Raw genomic sequence first — 10278 nt, forward strand, 5'->3', positions numbered from 1 at the left:
ATGTAGCATAAGACATGAATACATCCTCTTGTAGAATAGCAAATCTTCTCTAATACCAAATGGTGTAGAAGGGCATCGATCCACATCTTAAACGTTGGGGGAAGTTTCTCCTTCCACTTAAAGAGTATTAATCGCCTAGCTATGAGAGATGTGAAAGCTATCATATTCTTTGCCTGGCGGTTAAGGTGAGTGTCTTGTGGAGTTATTCCAAATATGGCAGTGATGGCAGAAGGTTCTATAGGTACTTGTAAAACATCTGAAAAAGTTTTAAATATTGACTGCCAGAAATTGTCTAGTTTTGAACAAAACCAGAACATATGTGAGAGGGTGGCTGGCATTTGCCTGCACCGATCACAAATAGGATTGATGCTAGGTGTGAACTTTGCTAGTCTCACTTTAGACCAGTGAAGATGATGCATAACCTTGAACTGGATAACTGTGTGTCGTAGGCAGACTGAAGACGAATGTATTCTATCTAAAGCTCTTTCCCAGATCTCCTCAGGAAGTTCGAACCCCAATTCGCCCTCCCATTGAATCTTTAATGACATCAAAGGCTCCAAATTATATGTATTTAGTAAGGAGTATATTTTCCCAATAGTCCCTCTGGAACCTGAATTAAGCTTCAGAATGGAATTTAAAAGGGAGTTGGGTGGCTGGGATGGGAAGTGAATAAATGATGTTGATATAAAACTACGGAGCTTCAAAAATCTAAAAAAATGAGACTTAGGGATGTTAAATTTAAGCATTAATTGATCAAAGGATGCAAAAGTATTATCAATGAATAGATTCTCTATTGTGGCAACTCCTCTATTAGCTCATTCATGAAAAGCACTGTCTATAATTGATGGCATGAACTGGTGATTTTTTATTATAGGAGCACAAGTGGGCAGATCCCTGAGAGAAAAAGCTTGTCTGAACTGTGTCAGAATTCAGTGTTTCACGATTGGATTTAAGGTGAATTTAGATATAGATTCCAAAAGAGGATGTTTTAAAGCAGAATAGCGAGTGTAAAGAAGTATGAAGACGAGGAGTTTTCAGTCAGCCAGTCAAGTCAGCTTTATTGTCAGATATGCTATATGCACGACATACAGCACAGATGAAATTTCAGTCCTCTCGGACCCACGGTGCAAACCGGCAATAAAAATACATTTTCTATAAATAAAAAAGACAAGTAAACAATCAACAATTTAACAGACATAAATAAACGATCAACAATTAAACAGACATAAAAGGGGGGCAGACGGGGGAGGGTGGGCAGAGGTGGGAATGATGGTAGAGCACACCACATTCATATGCTTTACTCTGTGATTTATTTATTAGGTTTTCAATGCGTCTTGTTGATAGCAGGTTGAACTCTGTTTGAAGAGTTAATCGCAGTTTGAATAAATCATTGGATGGGGTGACAGCAAGTGTAGTATCTAATTTGAAAATATCATTTGTTATTTGTTCAAGTTTCATATTGTGACGTTTTCTTTTGTGTGTGCCATATGATATTATTTGTCCCCTCAAGTACGCCTTCATGGATTCCCTCACTGTTAAAGGACACATTCCTGGGGTTTGGTTATGTTTGAGGAAGAAAATTATTTTAGAAGAAATAAACTTAATGAAGTCTACATCTGAAAGTAGTAAAGTATTAAGACGCCAGGGGTGATAGTTAGCATGAGAAATTGGTATACATAAATATAAAAGGCGTGATCTGAAATAATTATAGCTTGATATTCACACTTTCTTATTAGTGAAAGAAGGCTTTTATCCAAAAAGAAATAGTCTATGTGGGAGTATGTTCCGTGGACCGGAGAAAAGGAGTAACTCTAGCTGTAGAATTTTGCAAAGCGCCATGCATCAGCTATATCATTCGTATTAAGAAAAAGCTGCAGTTAAGAGGCCGCACTGGATTTGGACACAGTCCTAGACGAGCTACGGTCCAGAGTAGGTGATAATGTGCAGTTCATATCTACTCCGAGGATAAGATAATGTGTATCCATGTTGGGGATATGAGCAAAGAAATGTATAAAAAGAACTATCATCCCAATGTGGTGCGTATACGTTGGCCAGGACAACCGGTGTGTTGTACAGCCTGCCCACTACAATTATGTAACGCCCTGAGGAGTGTGTTTCAACCTTTGACATAACAAATGGGATATTCTTATTAACAAGGATGGCCACACCTCTAGATTTGGAATGGAAATTAGAAAATGATTGTCCAATCCATCCTCCTCTGAGTAGAAAATGGTCAAAGGTTCGGAGATGTGTCTCCTTAAGAAAGGCAATTCCCGTCTTTAATTTATTCAAATGAGTCAATACTTTCTTTCGTTTGATGGGGTGGTTCAAGGATTTTACATTCCAGCTTTCAAAGGTTACATCGCAAATAGCTGATCTGTTTGAAAAATCTGTAAGTTGTAGCCATATTCAAGACAGAGAAAGATTAGTGGTGTGTTACGTCCGCCTGCATTTATACTTTCTAGAATGTTGAAAGGACCTTTAAAAGTAAGTATGAACAATGAACCAAGGGGGAAAAAAGGCTGATTGTAAACCCAGGTACTGTAAATCCCCAACCCTCACCTGTCAGAACAAGGTGACTCCCAAACCCCTCGCAAATCTACACATTTAAGTGCTTGTGTGAGGATACACTAGCTCTAGGAGGAACAAACTATGCTGTATATAAAACGTAGTGTTATGGCCCTGCTCCTCTCCTGTTCCCTTTGCTCTTCCTCCTCCCCTGTGTGTGTCTGAGGGTGCGGTCTCCATTCACCTCACCTGTGCTTTGCCTCACCTGGTCTCTATCACCTCGTTAGTATCAGCCCTCAAGTACCCCGGTGTCCTTTTGCTTGGGGCCAGATTGTTTGTTCAGCAGACTTGGTGGTATACTCTTGGCTCCACTCAGTGAGTAGCTTGCTCCTTTGTGTTTTTCCCTGTTCCTGCTCTCCTGTCCGTTCCCCAGAGTTCCAGGGATTCCACCTCTTCAGAGTGTTCAGAGATCCTATCTCTCCGGAGTTTCCGGAATCTGACCTCTTCAGAGTTCCAGGGATCCTTCCCGGGCAGTCCAGGTTCCAGGGTCAGCTCTCCAGTGTTTCCGTGTCTCCGGTCTACCTGCTGATTCTCCGGCCCGCTCCTGCTAAGGCCGCCCCTCATCCCCGTGTGTGTTCGTGTTCGTGTGTGTTCGTGTGTGTGGGTCCAATTTAAACACTACCCGTCACACGTAGTTTTGTATGAGGCACCTTAGAGAATGACGGATTAAATATTTCGAACTTAAAGTTTTTTTTTTTTTAATACAAATTATTTCTTCTGTTGTCTAAGTGTGTAGAGAGAAAGGGAAATAATAACAATAAGAGAGACACACTACAGTACTCTGACCAGTCAAATTATTATATCTGTTGTGAACAAAATAAAAGAGAAACAGCACAGTTTTGATTCCTTAGGTGCTCTCTATTTCTCCATCTGGAACAGTCTGGAGCCTTATGGCTCAAGGTGATGTGTTTAGAGAGTGGACAGCACCAACCTTATTCAGATGAAAAATTTAGCTATTCTCACTCATTTCAAGTCATAGTCAGTCCGGTAGAATTCTGGTTTTCACGTAGGCCATGGCTTCTCCTTGGTTTTTAAACCGTTTCTCAGTTCTGTTATATGTGATCCGGAGCCGTGCTGGGTAGAGAAGGCCGTTTTTAACACCGTCTCGTCCACAAAGTAGTTGTCTCACCTCACTGAAAGCGGATCTGGCCTGCACGACACTCAGGGGATAATCCGGGAAAATGGAGATGTCGGTCCCTTTGAACCGGAGCGTCGCGGACTCCCTGGCGCGGCGAAGGATGTCAACACAATCTTGGTAATAGTGGACTTTCGCCACGATGACAAGGTTTACCGTCTTCGCTCCTCAGCTGTAGACCCGTGAGACCGATCGATCAGGACGTCTTTGTCCATTTTCAGTACCTCTCTTAATAGTTTGGAGACAGCTGTCGGTGTGTTTGAGCCTAGGGTCTCTGGGACGTTTAATATTCGGATGTTGGAGTGCCTCATTCTTCCTTTCATATCAAAACATTTCTCCCGCAGATTGCCGACTTCTGTCTCGAGTTTCCCCACTTTCGTTAACAACGAAGTCACGTCGTCTGAACATGAGAGCCCCTGCTCCATGTGCAACACGGTTGTTTTCATCGCCTCCACCTTGGAGCTAATCGCTGTGGTGTTGTTTGCTAGCTACGTTTTTACTGCCTGTAGCTCGGATTTGATGTTTTCAAAATCTTCAGCCAGAGCGGTCTTCAGTTCTGACCTGAGCAGCATAGAAATGTCTGTTTTCAACGATGTGAGGATTTCTGCCTTCAGGTCCGCGACATCCATTTGGTCATCAGGCTGAGGTGTCTTAGTGCTACACCTGGGTGGTGAATCATTTGAGCTTGAGGCTTTGGGCCCAGTTGCGGAGGCTCCTCCCATGAACTAGAATTTTCGCAAATTATTGGCCATTTGCGCTGCGGTATCGCAATAAAAATAACATAATGAAAAAGAATTAACTCAGAGCGATGTGTCGTAGTTTTTTGTTGATATAAGGTGCCTAAGAAGAGCTTTTAACCTGAAATTCAGCAGAGCATGTTGCTTGTGCCTGCTCCATCTCCTACTCGGTAGCGCCCAGCAGCAGTTACTCTGATGGTAACAAGACCTCTCTGCCCCATCCTTCTCTTACCCTCGATTGACTACCTGAGCAGCATGTGACCAGCTGTGTCTGGCAGTTGTGCAGTGTTTACACAGACACTGTGTCAGCTGTGGGCTGCTGCCAGCCCTATCTTTCTATACTGAGTTTACCTTTTGATAAATATAAATGCAATAAAGGATCTGTTAACATATGAATGGATTCTGTCCACAGACACCAGAGAGCCATTAATTTGGAACAGATACAGGAGGTGTTGACTTTAAAAAATGTGTTCATTTTTACATATTTTTTTTCCTGTGTGTGTGACATTCTACAGATATAGACATTGAAACTACAGAGGAAAAACTGTATATGTTGCTGGTATAATGTCAATATGACCATGAACAGACTATTTTCAGTGTCTCTTTGTGCTGCAGCTGCTCAGGTAGACAGACTGACCCTCAGCAGTCAAGGAGCTGCAAGAGCAAAGATGATAACCATCGGCATTATGGGTAATGTAGTAGTGACATACCTGACATGAAATACTGCCGAAAACGCACCAAAAGACCCCCAACAATAAGACTGAGAACCAGGAGAACCAGGAGAGCTTTGGCCCAGGATGGAAATCGTTCTGTGGGAAACAGAAACATAAAGATCGTGACCTCTGACCTGCATCTACAGTAGTTTTTAGGGTTTGTTGCTGACCTTTGACCTGCAGCTGTACTTCTCTCACTCTCCGTTGTCCTCCTGATGCTCTGGCGGTGCAGGTGTAGGTGCCGCTGTCAGAGAGGTGGAGTTTTGTCAGCTTGAGGCTGAGGTCTCCAGTTTCCAGAGCATCAGCCATCATGGATGTTCGGCCGCTGTAAAGCTGGTTTTGGTCTTTGAGTTCATCACCTTCCTGCTGACGCTGGTGGACGGTTGGAGGATTGAGATCGTAGCGGCTCCACACCACTGTGGGGTTGTCCAGTTCAAAAGTTTGAAACTCACAGGGCAGCAGGACAAACTCATCCCAGTCATACAGCTCCACAGCTGAGGCATGCTGGTAAACTGTGAGGTCACACAGACAGAGAGGTTCAATCACAGCAGCCTTATTTCAGATCTTATTGCTTCTGGATCTGGTCGTGTTTGTGATTAGACTTTGAAACCACATCAGCACAGTTTAATACCAATAAGACAAATAACAGAACAAACTGATAGACTGACTTCATTGATTCAACGTGGTGTTTAAATGAGTGTGTTAACGGTCTGAACTCCTCTTTCCTCACATCTTTTCCTTCTATCTCTCCATCACATCTTTGTCAGGAGCCACTGATACTCAGGGAGAAGACAGGACTGATGGACATGTGGAGACATTCATACAGATGAGACACACCCTGAGTGTTTGGGACCATCTGTGTCCATCTTGTACTAAATGATGTTCAGTTGTTGAAGGACTGTAACAAAGTTAATGTCCTCTAATTGTTTGTAAACTAGAAACTGACCTCTGACCCGTATCTAAAGCACTGACCTTTCTACAAGTGATTAAAATTAAGTTTGGGCACATTATTTTCTGTTTAGGGAACTTTTTATACGATTCTCTGTATTATATATTTATTCATTATTTGTCACAATCATACAACTTATAGGCTGACCTTTGACCTGCAGCTGTACTTCTCTCACTCTCCGTTGTCCTCCTAACACTCTGACGGTGCAGGTGTAGGTGCCGCTGTCAGAGAGGCGGAGTTTTGTCAGATTGAGGCTGAGGTCTCCAGTTTCCAGAGCGTCAGCCATCATGGATGTTCGGCCGCTGTAAAGCTGGTTTTGGTATATAAATTCATCACCTTCCTGCTGACGCTGGTGGACTGTTGGAGGATTGAGATCATAGCGGCTCCACACCACTGTGGGGTCGTCCATTTCAAAAGTTTGAAACTCACAAGGCAGCAGGACAAACTTCTCCCCCTCATACAGCTCCACAGCTGAGGCATGCTGGGAAACTGTGAGGTCAGAGAGATTCAATCAGCCTTATTTCAGGTCTTATTGCTCCTGGATCCTCAATCTGCTCCTGTTTGTGATCGGACTCACAAACAGGAGCAATAACAGAACAAACTGATAGACTGACTTTATTGATCCAACATGGTGTTTAAATGAGTGTGTTAGGATCATTAATACTATTGGTAATATAAGCTATAAGAATGTGAACAACCTCCAGGGATATAATCCTGAAGAACAGAACTGAGGACAGTCTGACTGTACAGTCTTCTACATTCATCATGATTTACACAAACATTGAAAATATGCTGCCTTTAATATGTTCTTCATGTTTTTATTGGAGTTTAAACAGACTAATGAAGTGAAGATGATACAAATACAGATTAAAGACATGATGTTGGACTAATGATCAGATCAGAGGGAGGAAGGTTATCTTACCGTGCACGAGGATCACAAACACCACAAACATCTTCATCTTCCTGTAAAAACTACAACAACCACAAAGTCCTCATTAATCTGCTTCTCACTAAACGAACACTTGAAAAACACATTCAGTTCACAGCCAGTTGTCACTTTCCTCCTCCTGATAATCTGCCGACACTGTGAGGAGAAAACTTTAGTTTCACTTTAAACTGTTTCCAGAGAAGCAGCCGTTGGAATGGAAAGAAGCTTTCACACAAACATTATTGGTTGATTGCCAGTAACTCCCAAAACGACATATATGAGCGGTGGAGAGTAGAGCAGTGACAGACACACTGGACCTGAAGGACGTTAAATGGCGGGTCTGTGGTGTTGAACTTCGACGTATTGCCAAGAAACAGGGAGTTGTCTAACCTCAGTGAAACTGTCAATGTTTGATAAGAATCCCACCCTGAACACACATACATGCACATATTCAGTGATACTCATAGCGCCACATACTAAACATTCCTGTTTAGTATGTAAGCCTTGTTTGGTGATCTTGATCTGATTTACATGAGATGTTGCCATGCCATATTGCCATTGCCAATACTGTTGTTACTGTGCACCTCTCTCTCTCTCTCTCTCTCTCACCCCAACCCCAACTGGTCGAGACAGACGACCACCCACCTAGAGCCGAAGGATCTGTCCTAGGTTTTTCCTTGCCCTTGTCTCCAAGGTCTTGCTCATGGTGGTACTGTTGGGTCTCTGTAAATAATGTTATAAGGAGTTCGGTCTAGACCTGCTCTATTTGAAAAGTGTCCTGAGATAACTTCTGTTATGAATTGGCGCTTTACAAATAAAATTGAATTGAGTTGAATTGAATACAGTCTCTAGTAGGAATATTGGTTCTGTATTCGTCTAAACAATATAATCAGATTGATTATTATTGCTGACAACAATACCTGGACAACATCAAAATAAGAGACATTCACAGGAAGAGCAAACTGTCCCACTTCCTGTTTTCAACACAACGAGCAACGTTTCCTCAAATGTTTGGACTGAAAAACTGAACAAAGCCATTCACAGCTTTTTCTATTCAACTGTAAAAGCAGCTTTCAACCAGCAGAGGGCGTCGCTGTGCACTTTTATAGCTAAATATCTAGAATTCTAATAGTTTTTACAGAGTGTTTGGGGGGTTTAGCTACTCCCTGAATTATATGAAGGATAAAGACCGGCTGCTCCATCACAACCTACTCCACAATGACATCCATGAGCCACAAGACCTCACAACCCAAAACTGTGTGAACAAACCTCCACAAAGTTACTGACTGTTAATATATATTATCTTATATATTTATAAATATATATATTTATATATATATAATCTATGTGTGTCAAAGACTGAATATGTTTCCTGTGGAATAAAATAAATGCATCTGCTGAGGGACAGTCAGTGAGTGTGTCTGTGTCCAACTCTTCCTCACAGGTTAGTTAATGACAGACAGTCAGTGAGTGTGTCTGTGTCCAACTCTTCCTCACAGGTTAGTTAATGACAGACAGTCAGTGAGTGTGTCTGTGTCCAACTCTTCCTCACAGGTTAGTTAATGACAGACAGTCAGTGAGTGTGTGTGTGTCCAACTCTTCCTCACAGGTTAGTTAATGACAGACAGTCAGTGAGTGTGTGTGTGTCCAACTCTTCCTCACAGGTTAGTTAATGACAGACAGTCAGTGAGTGTGTCTGTGTCCAACTCTTCCTCACAGGTTAGTTAATGACAGACAGTCAGTGAGTGTGTGTGTGTCCAACTCTTCCTCACAGGTTAGTTAATGACAGACAGTCAGTGAGTGTGTGTATGTCCAACTCTTCCTCACAGGTTAGTTAATGACAGACAGTCAGTGAGTGTGTCTGTGTCCAACTCTTCCTCACAGGTTAGTTAATGACAGACAGTCAGTGAGTGTGTCTGTGTCCAACTCTTCCTCACAGGTTAGTTAATGACAGACAGTCAGTGAGTGTGTCTGTGTCCAACTCTTCCTCACAGGTTAGTTAATGACAGACAGTCAGTGAGTGTGTCTGTGTCCAACTCTTCCTCACAGGTTAGTTAATGACAGACAGTCAGTGAGTGTGTGTGTGTCCAACTCTTCCTCACAGGTTAGTTAATGACAGACAGTCAGTGAGTGTGTGTGTGTCCAACTCTTCCTCACAGGTTAGTTAATGATGTTACTGAGTCAATGTGAGCAGATTGTGTCTGTAGACTGAAGAGAATCAGAGTCTCACTGATGGTGGAAATAAACCTTCTAATAATGAACCTTGGAAACAGCAGAGAGTAACAGGAAGTGGAGATAAACCCTCCTGTTTTCTTCTTCTGTGGTCTCGTAGTAAAAGGTGGATTAATAAACACAAACCCTGGAATTAGTTTACAGTAACGTCACATTGGACACAAACAGTTAATAAAGAGTGTGAAGCACAGAAACAGTGACAGACAGCAGAAATATGAGATTGAATAAGGTGGCTGTATATGTCAGGACACTCATCAATAACTATTTGTGTATTTTATATAGAACAACAACACAACAGCATTGTTTGCTGGATATAGGATTTATGCTCCTAATAGATACAAACAATACAGTAATGTTATTTTACGAGCTCAGAATTTACATTTACCACCAGTCAAATTAGAGGCAGTGCTTTCACTTAAAAGGGGGCGGGGCTTGACGCAATGGGACCTTCACCTGTTGAATCATAGAGTTACTACTTTAAATGTCCTACAGTGAGTTATTGTACATAAACAATCAGAGAGAAGATTGGATATTTCTATATAGTTATTGTTAATGTCTGCCACCGGGTCGGATTCCCCTTGAAATTCATTCATTATGTTATTAAAGGAAATCATCAATCTGAGACACATGGCCTCCATCATCACTGAGTGATGCTGCTGCATGAATGTACAGTATCATACTGTAAACTACAAACACTTTTCACTGTAAAGTTACAGTAATTAACTGGCAGCAGCTTTTCCAACAAAGTGCTGTATTTCTTACTGTTTCTTACAGTTTCTTATTGTTTATAAGTTTCTTACTGTATCTCTTAGAACAAAATTGCTTTAAAACGCATGAAACTTTGCACAAAATTCGCCAGTAATGAACTGCAATTATTTCCAGTCATAACACTTAAAATACAGTAAGAAAATAAAATACAGAACTTTGCTGAGGCTGCTGCCAGTTAATAACTGTAAATTTACAGTGAAATCTTACAGTGGTATTTCCACTGGGGGGCGCCAAATCACAACAAATAC

At 41.8% G+C, this 10278-nt stretch overlaps 2 protein-coding genes across 62 annotated transcripts in view; one reads left to right on the forward strand and one right to left on the reverse strand.

The window, feature by feature from the left end:
- Positions 1–7411, reverse strand: part of LOC127371983 (uncharacterized) — a 40578-nt gene extending 33167 nt beyond the window's left edge. For 5 of the 13 annotated variants that reach the window (XM_051415274.1, XM_051415276.1, XM_051415275.1 and 2 more), the window contains exons 1-4: positions 7025–7409; positions 6250–6591; positions 5324–5665; positions 5151–5249 (exon numbers count right to left, since the gene is read on the reverse strand). In XM_051415274.1, the coding sequence (XP_051271234.1) occupies positions 5151–5249; positions 5324–5665; positions 6250–6591; positions 7025–7061 (820 nt within the window). In that variant the 5' untranslated portion in view covers positions 7062–7409. Of the gene's footprint in view, positions 1–5150; positions 5250–5323; positions 5666–6249; positions 6592–7024 lie in introns of all 13 variants that reach the window. The other 8 variants (XM_051415280.1, XM_051415278.1, XM_051415271.1 and 5 more) reach the window with 5 other exon arrangements.
- Positions 7412–8389: 978 nt separating this feature from the next.
- LOC127372309 (butyrophilin subfamily 1 member A1) overlaps positions 8390–10278 on the forward strand; it is a 113110-nt gene continuing 111221 nt past the window's right edge. For 4 of the 49 annotated variants that reach the window (XR_007886572.1, XR_007886576.1, XR_007886579.1 and 1 more), the window contains exons 1-2: positions 8409–8804; positions 8860–9189. The gene's annotated coding sequence lies outside the window, so the exon portion shown is untranslated. Of the gene's footprint in view, positions 8805–8859; positions 9328–10278 lie in introns of those variants that run through there. The other 45 variants (XR_007886577.1, XR_007886583.1, XR_007886587.1 and 42 more) reach the window with 34 other exon arrangements.

Source organism: Dicentrarchus labrax, unplaced genomic scaffold (assembly GCF_905237075.1).
Source record: "Dicentrarchus labrax unplaced genomic scaffold, dlabrax2021, whole genome shotgun sequence".
Classification (NCBI taxonomy): domain Eukaryota; kingdom Metazoa; phylum Chordata; class Actinopteri; family Moronidae; genus Dicentrarchus; species Dicentrarchus labrax.